The 23652-nt window shown below is 43.0% G+C and overlaps 1 protein-coding gene across 12 annotated transcripts in view; it reads left to right on the forward strand.

Annotated features, from left to right (window-relative positions):
* Positions 1-23652, forward strand: part of dab2ipb (DAB2 interacting protein b) — a 170229-nt gene that overhangs the window by 98789 nt on the left and 47788 nt on the right. Inside the window, exon 1 of one of the 12 annotated variants that reach the window (XM_084383293.1) lies at positions 11170-11631. The exons of 10 other annotated variants lie outside the window; for them this stretch is intronic. Coding sequence is in view for 1 of the 2 variants with exons in the window: in XM_084383292.1 (XP_084239418.1) it covers positions 18443-18465 (23 nt within the window). In the remaining variant the exon portion in view is untranslated. Of the gene's footprint in view, positions 1-11169; positions 11632-18360; positions 18466-23652 lie in introns of those variants that run through there. One more of the 12 variants, XM_084383292.1, reaches the window with a different exon arrangement.

The raw sequence follows: 23652 nt of genomic DNA on the forward strand, positions 1-23652 counted from the left end.
TATTGTAATCAGAGTTTTGTATATCGGTACCTTATCCCATCATTTGGGTTTCCCCCTCACTTTGTTTATCTTGCGTTGGATTGAGTTACGAAGTCCAGTGACCATATAAGGTAGTGAAGCAGCGGTGCCGGCGTGTGTGTTGTAAGTAGCTTTCGCCTGTAACTCAGAACGGCTGCTTTAACACGATTCAAGAGCCCTTGATAGAAACCCCCCTGTCATTTTCCATAAAACCGCACCAAAGGGTGCCATGGTAATTGTTGCAGGTGGGGGTGTTGGAGTGTACATGTGTGTGCGTGAGGAAGATCCAAAATAGAGCAGCATAGTGAGGGAGTGAGAGACATCCATCCATAAATCCAATAAAGTGATGCCATTTAGAGTTATTAAATTCTGTAAACATTCCCCAGGTGGATTGACTGTAATATCCAACCTTTTTCTATTGCTCCCTCCCTCGTTCCCACCTCCCTCTCGCTCACTTAGTTACTGACATTCACTTTTTTGCTCTTCCAGCATCCCAACATCTGTTAACCCTTCATGTTACAGCCTCAGGGTTCGTACAAAGTCCTGAAAGTTTGGCTTTAGGTACCTTGAAATGCTTGAGTTTTAGTCTGTACCAACCCTACCATCATCTCTCCCCATTTTACTTCCTCGTCTCGCTGTTCGCATTCCTTTTATCCCTCTGTTTTGCTATCATTTGTCACTTTGGCTCTCTCTTATCTTCTCCGTTCATGGTAATAGTTATGTTCGGAGCTGTTGTTCGGAGCTGCGGTTCACTGGTGGAGTTCTGCTACATTAAACTCAATCCAGTTCTTGCAGACTTGTCCCTGGATCCTCTTCTCTCTCTGCCCTCTTCTTCATTTCGAGCCACTGCACCAGCATCCTCCTCGTCGCTCCTCCTCTTTTTCCAATTTGTCATAATTTGCTCACTCCCCAACCCTGTTATCTCTCCTCATTTTTGGGGAAAGATGTCATATTTACCAACTCTCTATCCTCCTTTTTTCCCGCTGTCATTTCCACTCTCCTCATGCTGAATGTCACATGCTTGTTGATTACATGTGCACTTCAAGGCAGAAAGGAGGAATTTCCGAGAGACCCAGCCTGTTTTTTCTTATTTTGATGTCTTCAGGATGTTTCTGGGGTCAGCCTTTGAGCAGTGGGTGTGTAACCACCAGCCATTTAACAGCATGCAGGGTGTGAGGGCAGGACGCTATGAAAACGTAGCGAACAGGTGCCAGATCTCAAGCATGCATCCAATAACCCTTCCCAATCAAACTGGATTCAAAACCCACTAATGTCTGTCCTTTGTCTTCATTTGGCGGGCACACAATAGGCATTCATTCTAGTGCCAAATGACTCTGCAGTAGTTCTGAGGGTTTATTAGCTCCAGCTATGATCGGCAGAGATGAAATCACGGTGGCTAATATTTTGCCCATTTTCAGGTGCAATGCTGTGACACGATGAGGGTTAAGGACGTTTGCGTATAATGCTCTTCTGTCCATCTCCATTGAAGCAGCGCTTGATAATCTCTCTCCCGATTGGTACCAGAGCATGTGAGCGGAGTGGAGCGTGAGTGAGCGGGAGGATTTTTAATGGTGTGCAGAGCGGCCTTTTTGAAAAGCCTTATCCCCTGCGCCATCTCGCTCCAATTTAACTCCGGTTCCGCTAACACCGTGAGTCCGGAGCACGCCTTACTTTGAAATGGATAATTTCTGCTCGGAAAATGTGGTTATTTTGAATGCCAGGCTACAATTTAAGCTACATTTAGAATACAACTCAAATGTCTTCTTGTTTTTGGAGCGAGCAGTGAGCGATTTGAGTGGAGCGGGGTGAAATCTGAGTGGAGTGCAGAACGATAGTGAGTGGAGCGGCCTGGAGAAGCTTTGAGCAGCGGGGAACGAACAGCGCTCCACTCTGCTTTACATGCTCTGATTGGTACTGCGCTCGTCTCTTCTCGATGCAGCCTGATGAGGTACATGATCCCTGTTTTCTGACGCGTTTGTGACGTCGAACTGCACCAGAAAACAAAAGAAAAAGAAAGGCGAACCTGTCTACTGGCAATGAGAGAGGAGTCAACAGCCTATTTTTGGCACAGGAAAGCTACAAGCTGGAGAGGAGGGGTCGACTTTGAATGTTTTTTTTACAAACCTAAACTTCTACCTATTCTGCCTGTAACCCTCTACAACACACACTCGTGCCCACGTAGACGTAAAGGTACAGATCCATTGTATAACTGTTTCATTCTGGCATCGTTCATTCACTTATTCATTCACTACATGATCTGCTCAAATGTTGATTCATCATTTATTGGTGATGATATTAAGGATGTAGGCCTGGACACTGCCCAGAGAAGTAATGCACCAAGTAGTGCCAAAAATCAAATGCCCAGTCACAGATTTTGTGCCAATCTGAAGAAAACACAACAGCCGTGCTTTCATTATGTTCATCGCAGCAGAGTAATTAGGCAGAGGAAGAGTGCATCCTTCTCCCTCTCCTACTCTTTTTGGCGTCCCTCCCCTCTCGCCATCTCATTTGCAATGCATCAGCATGATTTGGCGTAGATGAAACAGAGCTCTCAGGGTAATAATGTGTTGTACAGAGCAGGTTTCACCTACCACTGTGCATGATTAAGCTCTTATCCCGTGCAGACTAGGATGGATTCAGTGAACCCATCAATAGCATCTCAAAAAACTTAATGCCTCTAATTTGGCGATGATTACGAGGCTTCGTGGCATTATCTTTTTCTATTTGAGATTATAATGAGGATTTTATTAATTCAAGAGTCATGTGGTGTTGTTTAGGTGCTTACACAGAGGTGGGTGTTTTTGAAAAGGTTGATTTATCCCGCTTTCATAAACAAAGTGCTCTTCACCGGCTTCAAGGACAGCGATGACTATTCAGTTTTGAAGTTCCAGCACATCAGCTAAGACAAACTCTTCTGAATGAGACTGGTGTCAGCTTCAGAAGTGTTTAAACACCCTCAAAGACAAAGAACATCAGCACCAACCCACTGAAAATTGTTCTCTCAAACATTCAGGAAGTACGTGTTTATGAGTGTTTACAGGTTAGAAGACGAAAAAGCATCGGTATCTGCACAAGCACACACTGAACACACACAGCTCAGATGATATGTATATGAGCTGACCTCCCATATTTAGAGGAGTCATTAAGTAAAAGTTTTTCTGGTAACAAAATCAGGTATTTTTAGAGACATCCGGACAATTTACCAATCATTTCTGACCCCTAACCAATTCGTTTCTGTGCCTAAACCTAACGAGACCTCAATCACGGCGTTGTCACAACATAAAATTGAAACATAGAGATTGAACATGTCCTTCGTTTGTGACATTTATTCTGCCGATTGGGTTCAGCTGAGAGGCCGGGAGGTCGTACACTGACGGATTATTCACGCGATTATGTCCTGAAACTCTTCTGAAGTCTTGTTTGTAAACTGAACAAATTAAGTGATGCACAAATTGTTCGCCTTAAAAATATCCACGGATCATTTCAGATTCAGCTAATAGCCCTAAGCACAGTCCCTCAAACAACTTCAAGAAAGCTTTTCGCAATTGAAGGGTTTCATTACGATATGCTAATGTACAATTAGATTTCATATTGCCTTGGTTCCACTTCTCAGCTCAGCGCCAAAACCTTTTGCTTGTTATTTTCTTCCATTAAGGAAAGTCAGCATCCCTCATCCCTATACTTAATGGACAGAAGGTTTGTACATACTGTTTACAATTTTCCAAATGAGTCTAGTCTTTGGTTCGATGTATTCCAGGGAGCTGTGCTGTATATTGCTTCTCTGATCACTTTACCATCTGCATAATTTGTCGCAGAATCATCCCCGGAGCAATGCTCGTGGTGTTGACACCTGCCCAGCTGGTAGGTTTTGGTGGCTCGGTTGATGTTTGACCCTGCTGGGCCTTCTGTGAGCTGGGCAAGCATGGCCAAGGGTCTCCTCTCTTTCATTCCCTCCCAGGGTAATGAGCTGTAATGGATAGGGCCTTGGGCGTGACAGGAATACCGAGGGCCCCATCAAAGCAGTGCCCTGCGCATCCCTTTAAAGGACTGCTCAGTACGCATGCAAACACCCATTTACTCATTCATTCCTGTCTTTGAACTGCTCCTGTCACTGGCTCTTCAGTTATTCATCATGCACCAGTATTATAGGTATTAGAACGTTGTGGCCTTCTTGAAGCATTGCTGTCTAAATTTAAGGATTACATGTTTTTACTCTATAAAAGCTATAAGTAACTAAAGTGTAACTATGCTGGAAGCTCTGACATTTTCACTACTCAAGAGTTGGCACCAAACTGTAATGAGTGTAAGATTTACATCTTGTTAGGAAGTCATTTCCAGGCTGTCTGTTGGCAACACAAAGGCAAGAATAAATGTTGGCAAAGTACGTTTGTGCAAAACCAAAGATACGTTTATTTATGTTGCAACTTTACATTTCTTTAGGTCCAATTTTCAATGATTCTCTTGTCCCAGTATTGTGCTCATGATCTGGTTAGTTGAGGCACAAAACCCACTTGGTTAGGGTTAGTAAAACATTGTGTCTTGGCTCAAAATACCTGTTTCGGTTGCCACAAACACTGCTAGACACGTCCCAAGGTCTCGTTAAAAACACCCAGTTTTAGCGCCACAAACATGGCTGCAGAGTGCCTGACTTCCTGTCAAAAATATCAGCTTTTCGTTGCTACAAACATGGCTGGAAATTGTCCTGAGGCCTCCTTAAAAATATCCAATCCTGTCGAGTTTACAAATGTTGGTCCCTTGTCAAGAATATCCAGTGGTTTCATACTGACAACTGTTTAAACTGCGGTCACTGGTTTCTCCATCACCGTCCCCTCCACCTCCCGACATGGAAGTCGGGTAAATGTGACACGTTTTTGATATCCCGGTGACTGGGCTGCTGTTGGCACATGAGATCCATCAACCTCCGTGTTTCACCTGAAATAACCCTTGCACAAAAGTTGGTCAGAGAAAACTCTGTTTCAGCAGGACTGCCTCATAAATTCTATATATTGACTAGACGCACACACAGAGGCACACATTAGAGAAAAGAGTTCATGGCACTGACAGTCCAGATGGTACTCAGTGACTCTTATAGACCCACTAAATTACGATGGTGATGACTCTAGATGGTTTTTCACCACTTTCGCTTCACTAACAGGCCTCTCTGCCACTTTACTGCTCTGCTCGTCCCCCCTTTCACTCATTTTTGTAGTGTGAGTATGTGTGAGTGCATGTGTATGTGTGTGGTGTGTAATATTTGCGACGGGAGTCTGCCAGGGTTTTTTATTCTGCCATGTGCTAATAAAAACCCATGTATTGCAAAAGGCAGGCCCTTCTCCCTGTGTGCATTCAGCATACTGTGGTATGAGTTTCATTGCGCTTAATTCAAACTGGCCTGCAGTGAGAAGAAGTGTACGAAAGCTTTAGTTTCACCATTTAGATCAGTATCATTGCAATTAACTGACGGTAACGAGCCAGAGCGCCTTGACAATATTCGTGTTGCCAAAAAAATTAAGCTCCAGGAAATTTAAACTAAGACTTACAGTGGGTGTTTTTGTTTGTTTTGTTTTTTTAATGATCTAAAATGAAAGTGTAGGAGAGCAGACACGGTGATGGCAGGCAGTTCGTCGAGATATTTCAGCTTATAAGAGGGATATACTCGGTTTAGATTCAGTTACTCTCTGATGACTGCATATGCGATAACAGGTGATATAAGTAGAGAGAGTACGGCGAAATGTGCACTTCATCCTAACTCACCGAACTTCCTGCGCTTGGAGGAGGGAAGTTTTCTACACCGTTACCATCTGTCTGTCTGGTGTGTTTGGATAATTTGCAAAAAAGGTGAAACTCTTTTCAAGTTTCAGCTGTCTGATCATCAACATCCTCACTTCCGTTCCTGTTTGTGATGCAGTGATCTCGCAAGCTGGCCCTCCATCCAGATTTTTTCATCTGGTCCTTCTGACTTCAAATCACAGGTGGCCAGCATCCCCGGCAACTAAACCCAGGCTGTGTCCAAAATGACTCACTCGTTCACTTTTCCTTATATAATGGGGACACTCAGGAGTTTACTCCTTGGTGCATTGCATTGTGGGATTTCTTTTCTGATTGCTCTGAATGTACTGAGCGGGTCGGTCGGTGTGTGTGTGCAAGCTGGCTCGCAAAAGATGAAGGAATCACCTGACTACCTGTCAGACTGTATCACCTCGTACAAGCCGGTACACAATCTCTGTTCACAAGGCTCCGCAGTTACTTATCCATCCCGTCACTCCAGCGGCATGTTTATAAGCAAAAATCCACGTCTCTACACTGTCTTATAACCTGTCATCTCTCATCAACTTCTTCCACCATGTCTTAACTTTACTGACTGGGACTCTACTGCTGTATGCTTGATTTTTCATATTTATAATTAAGGTGCATCCCTGTATGTGTGCTCAGAAACTCTGGTTTGAAGGTATGGAGGACCACAAGTGTCACGGAAATAGTAATAAAACATTTAACTAATTGTACAATAAAAAAAATAGGCCTTAATAAATTAGTTTACAAATTAATTTATTAATCTATTAATTAATCAACTAATTATAAAGTTGTTGTTTTTTTATATTTTAATGGGCAAAAAAAAGTTATTTATAAATGGAATTTACAAATGAAATATTAATCCATCAATAAATAGTTTAAATTTAAAAGGGATTTCCAAAAACATCATAAAACAGTACATCATTTAAAAATGCATTAATGAATTCATAAATAAAGAATGGAATTTAGAAATCTATTTGAAAATGCAGTTTAAAAAGACAATTAGCTGGAATTGAATTAAGAATGCAGATTTTAATCATTTCCTTTTCTATCTGCATTTCCATTCACCCGCTGCTTTTTCCTTTTCTTATTAGCTATTCGATTTGCTTCGTCATTTGGCTTCTCCTTTTAGCCTTTCTGTGACACTTTGGGCCTTGAGCTGGAAAAATGAGTTAAAACAATGTAAATTAGCCATCAATAGATTAATAAACTGACTTATAAACTAATTTACTTATGCCTATTTTTATTGCACAATAAATTAAATGCTTTATTACTATTTCCTTGACACTTGTGGTCCACCACATGAAAGCAGGCTTATAGGTAATAAAGCTTCACTACCCACTGCTCACTGTGCCTCCTCCAGACACTGCTGTATCATCAGACTGCCTTGTGTCTGTGTCAAGGCTCCACCGCTGTAATAATCAACGTCTTTATTAAATAAATGCATTGATGGAAAGGAAGCAGGCAGAGATAAATGCTACTGCTCGGCTCTATATTCAAACTATTCCTTATTGATATTTTATATTCTTTATTATTAGATGTCTCAGCCTTAACTTCTTCTCGATTAATGCGAAGATCAAACGTCTATGTAGATCAAATGACATTTAATATGAGCACTGTTACTGTTATTTATCATTCTTCTTTGCGCTCTATTAATTATATACTACCGCTGTAATATTCATCTCATAACGCTCAAACTGTGTGAAAAACAGGAGACAGACTGGCATATGTGGCGCAACAGCAGCGCGGCTTCGCTGGTGCAGGCTGACCTAGTTTAAAACAAACATTTAAGGTGCCGAGCTGCCTGTTTACCACCCTGACTGTTCATCGCACCTCCTGTGAGCACAAGGATGCACTATCGCCAAAGTCAAAGGTGCATTAGGTTTCACGCTGTGCTCTTCCACCACTCCCTTTTACATTTACGATACCCCCTTTCTCCCTGGACAAAAAAACACTCACTCAGATCTGGCTGGAATGATCGCCATTCATTTCCAGGTCAAATGACTCTGCAGTCGTCACAGGTGTTGATCCTTAATACTTTATTGATCCTCGGGAACCAATATTTCTGACTCTGATTGGAAACATAACACCAGGGTGGACACACTAATCTGGACCCCTTCTATGCAATGTAACGCAGTAGTAGCCACACTAGTAGCTTGCTTAGTTAGAATTTATTGTTAATTATTTTTCAAAACACGGCACATCAGCTTTGCACACATCATCCCACAGCAATAACAGACAGAAGTAAGTAAAGTACAGCACAACATCACACCGCTAGCTAGCTATTTATTTCTATTTTCCTCGTTTTATGGCGGGTGGCGACCAGGGTTAAGGTACATTACCACCACCTACTATGACAAGTGAGAATGAAAAGCAACAGAGATGATTTTGGACTAGCTGGATTACTTCAGATGATGTTATCATACGTGTATGATATGAATATTTTATTTTTGAATATAGAGATTATCGTCAATATCGTTACATCACGACACCCCTATTTCTGGCGTCGGTGGCGAACAGTTTTCCAATCGTCTCCGTTTAAGGAGTGCTCGAATATCATTCAGTTGATGTTGAGTTTGATAGAGAGATTAAAGCACAAGATATAAAAAACGATTACCATAGCAGTGTCACTAGCTCCCATGCTGTTTTCTGGAGCATTCATGACTTCAAATGTCACACACCAGGAAAAAAGAAAGGCAAAGTGGTCTACTGGCAATGGGGAGTAATTCAGTCCTCTATTTTCACCCACTATTTTTAAAGTGTACTCGCATTAAAAAGAAAACCCTGCATATATGCACTAATTTTGGTGTTGCGCGGCATTGCGTTCTCACTATGTAGAGAATTGTTAATAAAGGGGCACAAACTGAAGTGAAGGAGAGATGAGATGGCGCCAGACACATCTCAGTATTCTTTTAAAATCGGCTGTGTTCTCTGAGTGCTGTTATTGTGAGCGGGATTATGTCTGGGTCAGACGTTCAGCTTTTCATTGTGCATTTACAAACCCTCTCCAAACAGCTCCCTGCACTCAGGCTGCACTCTTCTCCTCATATCAGAAAACGCTGCTTGTTTTTTTTTTTTTCTTTTTCAAATGACACATTCACAGTTTTTGAGCACGTCCTTCTTTTTTATCGATATGCAGCAACATATATCAAGGTTTATAAGTTTCTCGTTTATTTTCATACTTGCAATTAGCAATCAGAATTAAAGTGTGTTGTAAGACTCGCTCATTTTGATAATATTACCTTCCAAGGTGTTCGTAAATCAGTGATGCTTGATAATTGGCTTCAACATTTCTGCAATTAGGATACAATGTGTATATCGAATTTGACGGCAGCAGCTTGGATATAAAGCACCGAACACTTAGATAACACATGTCTAGGCAAGAGCGAGACGGGGCGTACTGCAAATATGAAATACAATTTTTTTTTTTTTTTGTTGCTGTCTGTGCTGATACAACTTGGTTTTGCTGGCACAGAAGACACAGCTAGTCGGATCTAACAGCTGTTTTTTGCAGGACAAGCACCATCAAATTCTATATTCTTGGGCAGCACTTTATGGTAATTTTATGGTATTTTAACAGTATTTGAGCTTCTAACATAAGTCTAAATTAGCAGGAATGATGACGTAACATTTGTCGGGGTCTGGACCAAACAGAACCCCTGAGGGTGTCCTGTGGTGTCTGGCACCAGGGCATTAGCAGTGGATCCCTTTATCCTTTTCGAGGTAAAGCCTCGCTGGATCAAACTTGTTACAGTGCTTCCCATGGATCCCTAATTGGATTGGGATCTGGAGAATTTGGAGGCCGGGTCGACACCTTGAGCTGTTCCTCAGGTAGTTCCTGAGCAGTTTTTGCAATGTGGCAGGGTGGGATGTCCTGCTGAGGGGGACACCGCCATCGGGAACTGCCGTAGCTATGATGGCGTGTACTTGGTCTGCAACGAGGTTTGAGAGGATGCTTCGTATGTCATGGCGATTTTGATAATATTTTGATGAATTGTTCAATCTTATTAACCAACAACAAATCTGTTTCCACTTTGTGTATACTCCTGGACTAAACCAATGATTGACCTGACCATAGAATGCAAAGTAATGTAAATGCGTGGCAGAAATAATCTCATTTAATCAATTAAACTATAATCCACAACAGGGCATGCTGAGATTTAATGAAAATCAGCGTTTTGGTCAGTACAAATGCTGTTATGGTTCAGTGGTTCTCTGAACACTGGATAAAGCTGTATTATTCAAATACTTACTGCATACTGTATCAATATATATAAAAATAAAGTGACTTCATCGTCAGTTGTCACTTGAAATGTTTAAGACAGACGTATTTGTCAACTTGAGCAGGAAACAGGTGGCCAGCAGCGAGTTACTGAGGTACTTTTCACGATTGGGTCATTTGAAACTCAACAATGTACCTTTGACCAGCGCTTTTGTTTAGAAAGGGGGTGAACTCAAGAGTCAAGAGTATCTGTACCCTCCTCCACCCTATTGTGTGGTCATTTGGTTTACACGTGCACTACTGTGTGTGTGTGTGTGTGTGTGTGTGTGTGTGTGTGTGTGTGTGGGGGTAAGGGTGATGTCATGTTTGATGACATCATTGCAGACGTGCAGGGAGTGCAGATTAGTGGCCGTGGCTCTCTTGAACCAGCTCTCCACAGCTGTCCCGCCTTATCTTGTGTCCCGCCCGAGTCCTTCATCCCCCTGTGCCAGCTCTGCCAGACTGTAAGCTCTAGAAATAGCCTCAAACTCACACTTATCTCCTCTGCCAGTCTACCAATCCCAGCTCAAATTGAGCGTGGCAAAACCCTCCCACCCACATTCCAGTCTCACTACCACCAACCCTTTGGCCGGCCCCATCGGCCAAGTCACTTTGCCAAAGCTGAGCTCCAGCCTCATATGCACAGTGTTTTTTCTGTCTGAGCCCCAGCATGAGTCCTAGTCTCACAGCTGAACCGAGTCCATGCTCAGGGCAGGTTGGCGACACAAGCAAACCCCCCACCCCTTCACCCCCAGTCCCAGCAACAGCGGTGGTAGCAGCAGCAGCAGCAGCAACAACAGTGGCTGACAGGGGAGGCAGCACACCTCGCAGCAGAGTTGACAGGACAAAGAGCACACACACTCCCACTGGAGCCACACAAGTGGGGGGGAGGCAGGGCCAAGCTAGGCTGCACCACACACACATACATGTGACACCCCACCCTCCCCCCCCTGCACACCATATGCAGGCTCCTCCCTGCGCAAGGAGACAGAAATGGGAGGTGCAGTCAATCACTGACAGTGAAAGGGAGAGCTGGAGTTGGGAAGAGGAGGGAGAGAGACAGCAGAGGAGAAAAGGGGACAAACCCTCATCATTCTCAAATCAGAGTCAAGTGTCGGGGTACCCTTAAATTCATTCATGCGGAGTGAAAGACAGCAAACAGAAGAGAGTGTGTCCCATTTCAGAGACAACACAGGAAGTAGGGCATGCTCTGTACGGGGTGAGCAAGAGAGGGTGGGAGAAAGACGGGAGGAGAGGGAGCTGCGAGAGAGAGGGAGAGCATTGTAGCGCTCATTCTCCACCCCTTGTCTTAAAGCAGCAGCAGGAGGAAAGGGAGAAGGAGTCAGGGAGAGAAGGAGGAAGAGAAGCACAAGTGAGGAAGCAAAGAGGCGAGCAGCAGTCTGCATCGGCAGCAGGGGGGGAAAATGGAGCATTGAGATCGCCTCAGCCTTCAACATCCCTGCCTTTCTTTTCTTTTTTTTTCTTTTTCTTTTATTCGGGCTCAGCCTCGGTTTCTCTCCTCGCCTGCCTTTGATTGTTCTGTGGAATTCTGACAATGCCTGGTGAGTGTTATCCTGCTTTTCACATGTCACTCGCCGTCCTTTGTGTGTTGGTTTGCTTGGGGATCATGCAGTGGGAGATTATTCTATCGTGTGTGGCCACGAATAGAAATGTGGACTTGATGCTTCATTGGGACTGTTTACGCTGCTCTGCCCTGTGCACTGTTTATACTCCAGCTGTGCTGTCCTCTCCTTGCTATGCTCGTCTCTCTCAGTGACAATGCAAGGGAGGCTGCTCTCCTGAGCGCACACACACATACACACACTCTCTCTCTACTACATCCTGCGTACATTGAGGATACTCTGTCAGTATTATATAATTGCTTCAGGTCCCAAAGGGGCTTTCATTCAGAGCATTTATAACCAGCGATATTATATATATAACACCAGAGATGATAATGCAGCAATGCGTGGCAACCACATCCTAAATGTAGCAACATCACACAAAGCTGGCCTGTGTTACGGAGGGCAGCCAGCTAACACAAATCAGATGACTGGGCCACGCTGTGAGGTCAGCCGCTGGTTTTGGCCGGCGTTCTCAGTCGAAGTCGTATGTTGGAAGCAATTAGCTGTTTAAAAGGAGCTGTGTGTCCCAAGGATACAGAGTTTGGAAGTCTGCAAGAGCAACAGCTCATTTCATGGTAGAAACTGTATTGTAATGTCTGCACAAGAGAGGAGGGGATGAGTGGAAGGGCTCTTCTTGGTGGTTAGTCATCATTTCGTGCCGGCCTTGGGGAGTTTGTAATCTGTTACTCTTGTATTCTTGCATACAATTCCCAATAACCCTGGAGAATAGTAGTAATTCGGAGTATGATAATGTCAGCTTTCCCAGATATATTTACAGTTTTCAGATGGGTTATTACATACATTTCCTGATAATTACATTTTTCCTCACGAAAATCAACAGTCCATTTAATGCACCATACACAGTTGTACAGCTGCAGCAGAAGTCACATGAGTGTCGGCACATTGTAGAGTGCACGCTACGTACATGCATGTAATTAGTCAGCAGCCACACATCAAGTATAATTAACTGTTATTAATTATTGCAGTTCGGTCTTTCGTTTTGATTTGTCTCATTAGCAAGATGCCTGAAACACAGAGGCCGCCTGTCAGTAACTGTTCAACACACCCTGCCAACTTCCCTGCCACAATAACGCAGGGAGAGTTTAGTTGCTGGAGAGCAGCATTCAACCAAACATTTATTTTCCTCGGAGGCGGCTTCACCGGAGGAAGCCATCTTTGGTTTAGTAAACACATAAATGATAGTTTGATGGTTCTGTTGCTTGTTTACTGCAGCATGCAGATATGTTTCAGTGTGAGAGCTCAGCTGGTGGTCCTCCTGATTGTAGCCCTCCAGAACAAAGCCGAGCTTGACTCCTACATGTCATGCTCCAAGCATTTGTGTCAGTCTGTGTTTGGATGCACTAACTGTGATTTTTTTTTTTTCTTTCTTTCCTCCCAGCCTGGGGATCTGTATCTGCCTGTATGCATGAGTGAATGTTTGTGCGCACAGTCATACATGTGCACACTCTGAATGCAAATATACATATGTTTTGAGCATGTGTGCGTTTAGTGCGCTTCAACGTTCCTATTTTAGCTTTTCGAGCCTGCTAACCGGCAACCTAGACGAAAGATGGCAGAGCGAGAAAATAGAGCTGTTAGTCATTTTCACAGCCTTTAAAATGCAGTTGGAGCAAGAGTGAGAGATGGAAGGAGCGAATGTGAGATGGAGATAAGACAAACAGTGTGAGGAAATAAGATGATTGAAACGAAGACAGAGAGGGCGGACAGTCGGCTGTTGTTTATGTTGCAATATTTTGTGCACTAGTTGTTCAGGCTTATTTTCACAATCGTCATTTTCTTGATTAATCAGTTGGGTGTTTGGTTCAGGATATTGTGAAAAATGCTGATCACTTTTTGGAAAGCCCGAGGTGACGTCCACAAGCAAAAGATATTCAGTTTACTGTCATAGAGGAGTAAAATGACCATCAGAAATTCATATCTGAGAAGCTGAAATCAGAGAATTTGCAAAATGTGTTTTTTACAAACTGACTTGCAGCGATTAATCCATCGACGAAATAGTTGGCGGCGTACTTAATGGTTGACAACTAATCAATTGATGGACGTTGATGCTCTGCTAGTTGTGTGCGAGGACTTGATTATTTGTATCCACCTTTTTCCTCACGTGAATTATGGGCACCACTTCCTGTCATTTAACCGGGACCAGCATTTTGCATGGTAACAAGAGGCTAATCCTCGTTTTTAAAACAACTGGTACGTTGTGTCATTCATTCATGAAAATCTAGGTTAGTGGCTTTTTGAGTTAATTCTACCAACACTATTATTATTGCTTAGCCCACTTGGCTAACGCTTCGAAAGCCTTGAAAGTCCCACCATTGCTTCATCATACTTTTTTAATTAGGCTACTTCCACCAAGCACAGGATGTATAGAAGGTATGATATGATATAGAATACAGTGTATCGCTTCCTTGATATATCTGTGCTGCAGGAAAATTAGTAATAAAAGGGAATAAATGCAGAGCTCATCTTTGTACAGCACCTTCCTGCTGCTCCTCCCCATCTCTTTGCGTCATTCCCTGAGTCTTCTGTCACTGTGTAATTACTCTGTCACAGATCATCTCTGTGTTGTGCATTGATTTACTGAGAGCTGATGAAGTGGGGCAGAGCATTTGATCAGACACATTTACAGGGAGGGAGGAGTGGGTCAGGGCCGCACCCACAGGGCTACTCGGCCGGGGGTCAAGAGGTCTGAGCCGCTGGCGGTTTAGAGAGGGGGAAGGGAGAGAGCAGGCACGGTTTCACACTTAATCAACAGCACTTCAGCATGACCACACGAACATGAGTGTCCAAGCGAGCACAGGTGTTTGGGTACTGACCATCGAGTGTCTGCTGTCCAAGTATCTGATTCAAGCAATTCTCAATTTTCCAATGTGTCGTCGCTGTCCAGAAAATCATGCATCGAATGGTTAATTTGGTCTTTTTCAGAAAAATTAAAAGATTAAGTGTTCCTTAATGAACTGAGGAGATTATCGTGTTTCTTAAAATACTCAGAAAACATTTGGATTATCTGAAAAATGCGTCGTCACAGAGCTGAAACAAGTGTTTTGGTGATTCATGTTTGTGACAAGACAGTAACGATCAGTTTATCTGATAAGTGAAGCCATTACTTGAGTACCTTGAACCTGCATTCTTTCTAATGGCCAACAGGAGGCATCTCCACTGGTTTCAAAAATAAGTCAGATGTTTATGAGAACGTGACCCTATGATGGGTTTACAAGTGGTTATTCTTCAAATTCAGTTTCAATGGATAGAAAAAATCGAGAAGTGAGACGATTCCTGTTTATTAATTGGATTATTTTGGTGGAGGAGGAGGTCGCAGCTGGCGTTAAGAAGGTCTAACATGTTTTAAATGCTTTATTTGAATCCACCAGTTTCATTCAAGTACAGAGGCTCAAACGTTTATTGAAGATTAAGACGGCATGAAAAGTAGAGTGACACAGATTTTTCTCAATTTCCGTGTGCTCATATAAAATGACTCAAATGCTTTGAAATATCTGATGCGTGTCAGCAAATCGGAGGTTGGAATATTGTCTTCCGTCTCGCCATTGCGACTAGAAGGACCGTTGACGTAGGCGAAGGACTTTCAGTAACATTTTTCTGGATCTCCTCAGAACCTGCCTGGGAGAGGATGAAAGAGGAGCATATGCTCATGATGGGGCAGCGTTGTGCGCTGTCAATAATTGAATCACTCACTCGCTCTCTCCTGCCCCGAAGGCCGGAGTGCAGAGTCAATAGGAACGACACGAGAGGAGAGCTCTCAAGCATCGGTCCTACAGTAAAGGTCTCTTTCTGTCCTTCCGCTCTCGTTCTCTCATTACACAAACAAGCACACAGGAAGATGAACCAGAGACGGGGAAGTGACATCAGCTCTTCTGTCTCTTTACAGTAAGCTGCTTTACAAAAAATTAAATGGAGGGTAGGCTATAGAGGGATGAATGAAGCAATGGAGGGAGGGGTATTAATGCCTGTATTGCTCTCATTCCTCTTCCAGTACCCACTTCTGGAGGAGAAGACAGAGAGACGCTGTGTGGATTAGGCTGATCTTTTATCAACACTTTGCAACATTGCCAATGGATTATTGCAGCCACATATATTAAAGGGACAGTTACCTCGGTATAAATGGTATAAAAAAAAAACCTTCGACAGTTGATGAACTCTTACAATATATCGTCATATTGCCTTATTCTTACATGGGAGTAGATTACCTTCCAAATTTAACAGCAGAAGTGTCTAATTAAACCCAATTATCAGCCATGATTCAGTGCAGTAGCATTAACAGTTATTATTCTTGGTCTTACCGTCCTCCTTATTGCAGCGAATTTCATATTCTCTCTACTTGAGTCACTGGAATGCTGATGTGAGTTCGCTCTCCTCTCGGTCTGTTCGTCTTTTTCTCCCTGTCTGCCTCTTGCCTGCCCTCTACCAACACATACTTGTCCAACACGTCTCGCCCATCTCTCTCCGTCCGCCACCCACCTCCCTGCGATGCAGACTTGTGGAAGCCTGCCTGGAACGTACTGTATCCAGTCATTATTTTTTTTTTTTTTTGCCTCCCTCCCTTCTTCTCCTTACCTCTGCGCAGGCAGGTGGTGCTCTACTAAACAGGTTAGTGGTTAGCAGGGGAATAACTACTCAGAGGCGAGGCCTCCCAGGGACTGCCAACAGACAGACAGTTAGCCGAGAGAGCCCCGTCCCTCCCACCTTCTCTCGTGACCCCCGTCCCTTTGCCGAATACTGCCGTACACTTGGCTCATGACCTCGCCAGTGCCCACCCACACACTTCTTGGCACGATTTGACATGGATTTTTCTCACATGGAATACAAATGCATTTTCTGTTTGTATGCGCGTGTGTGGGTAAAAATCTAAGAGTCGTGCACCCGCATGACTCGCTGAGCACAGAAGGCTATTGTTCAAAATACTTTTCCCTATGAATAATGAAGATTTTGAGTTTGTTTTCTGCACTCCCCTCCCGCTACAGTGATTACAAGCTTCCACAGATAGAATAGCCTTGCCCTGTCCCACATTGGGAGCAGTCACACTCCAAACAACTCTGTGAGGTATGATATTATCATGACCCAGACCAGAAGAATGAGGAAATCCCCCCTGAGTGTTTAGTCTCAAGGCTTTGCCTTGGCTTTGTAGTTAACCTTTACCCAGCCATTCTCCAAAACAGCACACAGGCATGCAGGTCTGTTTACTCGTGATAAGAGCAAGCAATTCCAATCCATTGCATCGGGAGAGGAACGAGTGCATTGAACCTCCTATAGTTCCCAAATCATACTTGAATTGTTTTGGAGCTGGAGAACCGGTCCACATATAATGGGGGGCAAAGACCTTTTCTGCTGCATAGTTTGCAGTAAATTCCAATGTCAAGGCAGAAGTTTGACTCAAGTCTTTTAAAAATAATGACATCTGTATAATTTCTGTGGAAGGACTGAGCTGAAATTTTCTACTGTGGTTCAAAAAGCTTTTTAATAAGAAATACTGAGACTGGTCTATGCCAGACTGGACCTTTAATCATTTCAGAGGAGATGACTGGCATCTCTGGGGGTTTTGGCTGTGTTTGGAGCTCGAACATCAGTTTGAATCGAAGCGTCTCTTGACAGCATGTCTGAGTTGTGACATCAGTCTCCCCTCGCCGGCTATGTAAAAACAAGCATACAATACATCTGGCAGTTTGTCTCCTCCCCAACCCGGCTGGCCTTATTTTCTCCTTCCCTCAATTGCTCCCTCTTTCCCTTTTTTTTGTTGCCTTCCTCCTCTTTTTTCTCCTTTTTCCTGGAGTCCCCCTCTCCAGGCCAAGGACCCAGCATTTTCCCACAGAGTGTAGTGCTGAAGGCTGAACCATTGTTTCCTGCTACAGGGAAACAGGGAGGGAGGGAGCCGGCAGGCTGACTTCCTGGCTGCCAACATCGGGGTCTATGTCAGTGTGAGAAAAAGCAGGGGAGACAGATCTGATGATGACAGAGAAACTGTGTATCCTACCGAACGACTTCAGCTAGAAGACTATAGATTTTGCTATAATTTTCAGACAGAAGCACCTAAATAACTTCCTAACGGCTGTCAGCTTTTCAACGCTTTCTTTGCAGCTATTTTTTTTCTTTTCTCTCTATTAAGAACAGAGACAGGAGGACTCTGACCTTTTACAGAGATAATTATTATGCAATTATTCAGCTAAAGCATAAGCTAGGTATGAAACCATGAAGAAAAAGTACAGTTATGTCAAAGGAAATAAGAAAAAACTACCAAAAAGTACAACAAAGTTGCTATAAAAGCACTTATTTGGTATAATATATTCCATTGGATACTTCTTCAGCTTTACATTGAAGTATTCTTTGAAAATCATATATAGTATGTATAAATCATGTCTTATTTTGAAGGACCATATGCAGCCCCCTAAATCGTACCTTTTATAGGTCAATGTCGTGAGCACAGTGTTTATAGCATTACTTCATCTCGGTATAATGTTTCACTGGGCTATGAGGCAGGCTCGTCCTAAATAAGTGCACTGTCTTTTTAAATGGGATGTGGAGAGGGGTGTGTTAGTAGCAACAGACATCCTTTGGGAGCGGTGCGGTGTAACTCAGAGGGCAGAGGCTCCAGCCACGTTCCCAGAGACTCAAAAATAGTCGGGAAAAACACTGAGACCAGTCGCTTGTGAGGAATGCGACCCAAACTGAAGCCGCCGTGCCGTTTTCTGGATCCAGTTTGGAGAGGTTCTGCTGGACAATGTTTCACATATTCAGTAGATCGTAAGTGTCATTTTGTTTCAACACTTTGGATGGTTACAGCACAGCTGCACGCTGTGGTTTTTTGGAAACCTCTGTCTCTGCATCCACCCACGCTTCACTCAGTGACTGTACATTGTGGTTTCAGCTAACTATTTTCGCTACATATATGCCATAAAGTACTTTACGTATGAATTATGAAAGTAAGAAAAGGTCAGAATACTTAATTAAAAGAGTGCCGTACATCTTTGAATAGCTGGAGAGGATGGTGCTGAGAGAGAAACGAGGACAAGCTTAGACTTGAACAAGAGAACTATTCAGCGCCAGAGGCAGATCTTGTCTTTAAAGTGCAAATAAGAACTCAGTATTGACGGCGCTTGACAATTTAGAGCCAATTATGTGCTAAAGTTACTTCACCTGTCTAGATCTGCTATTAATAAGGATGCATGTATGAGAGCTGGAATAAATTGTGAAAAAAGTAGTATTTAAAGAGATCATAGGCTTTTAGCCATCAGAGTTTTTGCTGTGTTGCGTGGGAAGCGAGCCTCTGCCCTCTTTTTCTCCTTGTGAACTCCTTGAGTGTTTGCCTGCGTCTTCGTCCAATGCCACAGGGATGTTTGAATATTCAGGTCAAGAAGTGAAAAACACTTCCTCATCTCCCCTACTCCTTTGCACATGGTGTTATCAGTTCCCCAAGCACTTGACGAGTTATGCAAGAGTTCAAGAGAAAAAGCTTTCTTGTAACTAATTTATATTTTCCTTAGTACGTGCTGAAAGAAAAGAATGATAGAATGATTAAAATTTATCATTTTTTGCATGCAGTTTGGTCTGTCTTTGCCTTGCAAACATACCTGAATACAGCGGTTTCATGTTTGCCTTTACACACAGGCACTTAAGCACGTGAGCACAGATGAACACACCATTTCCATGACCTTAGAGCGCCTTGAGTATTCTCAGACTCATGGTCAAGGCTGAGTCATACCCACTGATATGTGACTGTCTCGCCCCTAATAGTTTATCATTGATGCTGTGGTGCTTTGTGATTAAAATCAATAATGGCTAATGAGCAATAACAAAAAGGAAATATTAAACTCAAAGTGCAAAATGTGCATTATTCTGTCAGTGTGTGTTTGTGCCACGAAGGCGATAATTAGTAATATGACATCTGAAGTATAACAGATAATATTTTACTAATTCATGTCAGGAACTCTTTTCCTACTCTCCTCTACTGCACATATTGTTGAAGGGCAGTCTCTCAAACCACTCTGACACCTCGCTGCCCTCCAGGCTTTAACATCACCGGATGGCCTGAAGCCAGATGATAAGTCATTTAATTGGGCAGACATGGCCCAATTAAGCCAGCGTTTTCACTCTCCCCTGTCTTACCAGGGCGATAACTGTATTATCTTTGCCTCCGTCTTCTACCACTGCCCCACTCCTCTCTCTGCTGGAAATAGTGGCCATAGGTACTTTGAATTACAAAGCGAAAAGTAAAAAGATGTTTCTCTTTTTTTTTTTTTGCGGATGCTGTTTTCTTAAGTTTAAAATAATGAATCAGTCCCTGACCTGTCAAGGTTTTTCTGCTGGTAGTTTCAAAGTGGACCGAGTTGGCTGGTTTTTAAAAACACCTATAATTATCACAAACAGCAGCCAGCCAACATCTACAACACATTTAATCAGGTTGAGCTATAGTGCTGGTTATACTGAAGGAAAGTGTAGCAGTTAGTTTTGAGTAAAACCAGTGTTGTAAAAAGTGCCAAAATAAAAATATACTTAAGTGTCAAATGTACGAATAAAAGGGAATTCGACATATATTCACATGCACAGTATGTATACTGTATACTATCGGTCTACTGATTATCGGCCTGGCTGATCATTTTCTGGTTATCATATCTTTTTTCTTAATCTGATTGCCAATAAACTAAATTATTCTGCAATTAATCTGCAAAGTAACTAGTAACTAGGGTTCAAAATGTAGCAGAGTGGAAGTATAAAGTGCTTACAAGTACCTCAAAAGTGCACTAACAGCACTACAGTAAATGTACTGAGTAACACTGTACATTTTCTGTTACAACAATGTATTCAAGGACATATTTTAGATTTATTCAGTCAGTTATTCACAATAACAAACACTGCTCAGCCTTCCTTTTGCTCCTGTGCATTTCCTGGCATTTTAATAACATATAACACAGAATGTATACAGTAAAAAGCAGAAATCAATAAAACACATTCTATTGATTTTAGTTCATTTCATTTTGCCTGCTTTTTGAAATAATCAATCCTTGCCCTCAGTCCTCAAATTATTATGTTTTGTATAAGCTAAACAAAAACCTGTCCGCCCAGTAAAAACATACCATGAGTAAACAGACTGCGGGCCTACCGGTGGATTCATATTAATAAAGTTATGTGGGACAGAGAGAAAGAGAAGCTTGCATTTATGTAATGCCTTTCGAAGGAACCCAAGGACGCTTTACACGCATGGAGGGAGACAATACAAAATAGCACAATAACAGAAAATAATACTGGCAATGATAGCTGGGTCACAGTGGACGTGGCATTGCAGATATCTGCCGGCAGACAGCTCCAAATGATGGGGCCTGCCATACTGAGAGCTCTGTCCCCAAAAGTCTGCAGGCTGGTGGTGGGGGGGGGATGGTGAGCCGACCCAGGTCTGTCACGTCATCTCTTTTCTGTAGCTGATCAAGAAAAGCAGGACTGGATTATTATCTTAGAGGGTATTTGTTACGACGCAAGAACTTGCTTGTTAGGTAAATACTGTACCTGACATTTCAGTGTTGTAATAATTACTATTATAGATGCATGCAGGAAGGACATACTTCTGTGGGCTAACCTCAAGGTTAGCATCACCCTGGTTCCCCTTAACAATAAGTGTATGATACTTACACAATCTATTCAGCAAGATAACCTTCACAAATGAGCGCCACTTTTATGACATCTGAAGCGTAGATGCAATCGCCAGGTGTATAAAGCCAACTTCACCACCACTAAGCTTCTTACTACACTACACACTTTATTATAAATTGGTCAATCTACAAGTTGTAAAGTCAGAAAAGTTTGCAATTAAAGTCTGGCTGTAAACACCGACCAGCGAGTAGATGAGTCTCCGTGTTCGGCATTATCATGTTTAACGTCCCCGACAATCTTTGTAGCGACCGCCTTTTTGAAGACATGTAAATGATTTAAAATTCACAATTGGAGTATTCACTGATGTATTTAATGTCCTAGAACTAAACATGAAAATCTCTTTAGCTTGTGTTAACCACAGACCTTATTTAATTTCAAGTATCTAAACACAAACTCCTTGACTTTGACTCTGAAGTGCGAATATGTCACTCTTTTGTATAACAGTTTATAAAGCCAAAATCATTTTAAAGAAGACACTGATTTACAGTTTGAGCAGTCACATCCACATTTACTCTTCTCGTCCTCCCATTTCTGGCAGCTTCATCACGTGTTACGCAAATGTTGCTACATCTTGGGTGATACCACAAGGGACAGGAGGAACTAGGTTTATGACATAAACAAATATATGTGTACATTCCAGTAAAACACTATTCAATAATGATGTTTTTCCCCCTACGTGTCACATAAAGTGTGTGATTTAAATCAATATACCAATCATACCGCATTGGTGAGTTCCCAGAAGGCCATTAGTCATTAGTATGACATTTATCCTTTGCCCTGCGACTATAGCTGCCACTTAAGGAGTTACTCATTAGTGTGACCTTTGACCTCATTATAAATTGTGCTTGCAATGTTTTGGCTGTCTTATTTTGGCCTCACCCCCGTGCCGTAATTACTGTGAATGGACTGATGGATTGACACCCACACATAGACGCTCCTTTCAGTCCATTATGCTGTTGAGGCTACGTATTATTCTCCAGTGACCCTTCGATTCGTGGCTTCTAAAAAACGTATCTGGGAAGAGAATAAGATGAGTAAGAACAATTTCGCCACATGTGTCACATCCTGCCGAGCTTGGCACAAATCAATATTCTCATGAAATCACCGCAAATGCTAAAACACACTCCTCACAGATCATCACAGGTAATTGGCATGCTGTGAATCGCAGCTGCTAGCGTGATCTGCTGTGTCCAGCGGTTGTACGTCGCGGCCAGCTGTTCTGTTCTCTTTCACTCAGCACATGACCTCAGCGCCAAAACCTCAGCCGGGCCCGCTCCAGAGCAGCTCCTTCACCGCTCCGTATTGGTCTCCTGCGGTGAGCGTCCTAGCAGATGTTACACTGAATTACCTCTCAGCCCTAGCAGGGAGGCTGCGCTCTCGCTGTAATCAAGCTGTGCATGCGTATGTATGTGTATGCGTGTTACCAGACAGCCTGGCTCGGAGGCTGCGTTAGCTCTCCCAACAGTTGTTTCCCAGCCACCTGATCTCAGTTAGCAGCCAGCCTTTCCCACACTGTAGTGTCTTTGCCAGTGCTCTGAGTCAGGCATCCTCACAGACTCCTAAAAAGGGCCTAGAGGAGCTGATCATTTAGGAGATACTAAATGCTAAAGCTAGCTCCCTCCTTTCCTGTATACATGTGTGTGTTTAGTGGGGTGTGTGTGTTTGCATGTGTCTCATTCTTGCCTTTAAAAGCTTCCTTCCTCCTCGCAAATGAAAGGCGGTCTTTGTGCAGAGCTCTCCCTTCTATACTTTGAGATAATGTGTGCTCCCATCTATAGCGCTAACTGGTTTTTCGACATAAAAGTGGTCACACCATAGCTTCAGTTTTTATTCCCTCTTGTTTGGTGCAGCGATGCCTGGGGCAGTGTCTCTCTCTTCCCTCGTCCCAGCATAATCTCCCTTTTGTCTTGCATGCATTAGACCGCTGGCGCTGTAAAAGCCTAAAGAGCCGACGCCGTCAACCAGCACAGGTGCTGCAAAGCGCTAATGCACTGGATACGGACCAAGGCAGACTTCACTGTGCCCACTCATCTATGTTACCCATCTGTTTAAATGTACATTTTCTTGTTTTCCCGTTCGCTGTCATTGTTATCGCCTCCACAGCCATCTACTACGCAGCCAATCAGGACTCAAAGAGATCACGGATGGATGAGCAGAAAGGGTGTTTTTGATTGAGCGTGTCAGTCTGAATGTGTGGAAATCTTCCTCTAAGGGTTATTGGCAGAGGGAATCATAGTGGTGCTGTCACATTAGCTGCTGCATCTCCAGCTCACTTTGCTCACTCAC

The sequence above is a fragment of the Pagrus pagrus genome, assembly GCF_965226575.1.
Source record: "Pagrus pagrus genome assembly, chromosome: 19".
Classification (NCBI taxonomy): Eukaryota; Metazoa; Chordata; class Actinopteri; order Spariformes; family Sparidae; genus Pagrus; species Pagrus pagrus.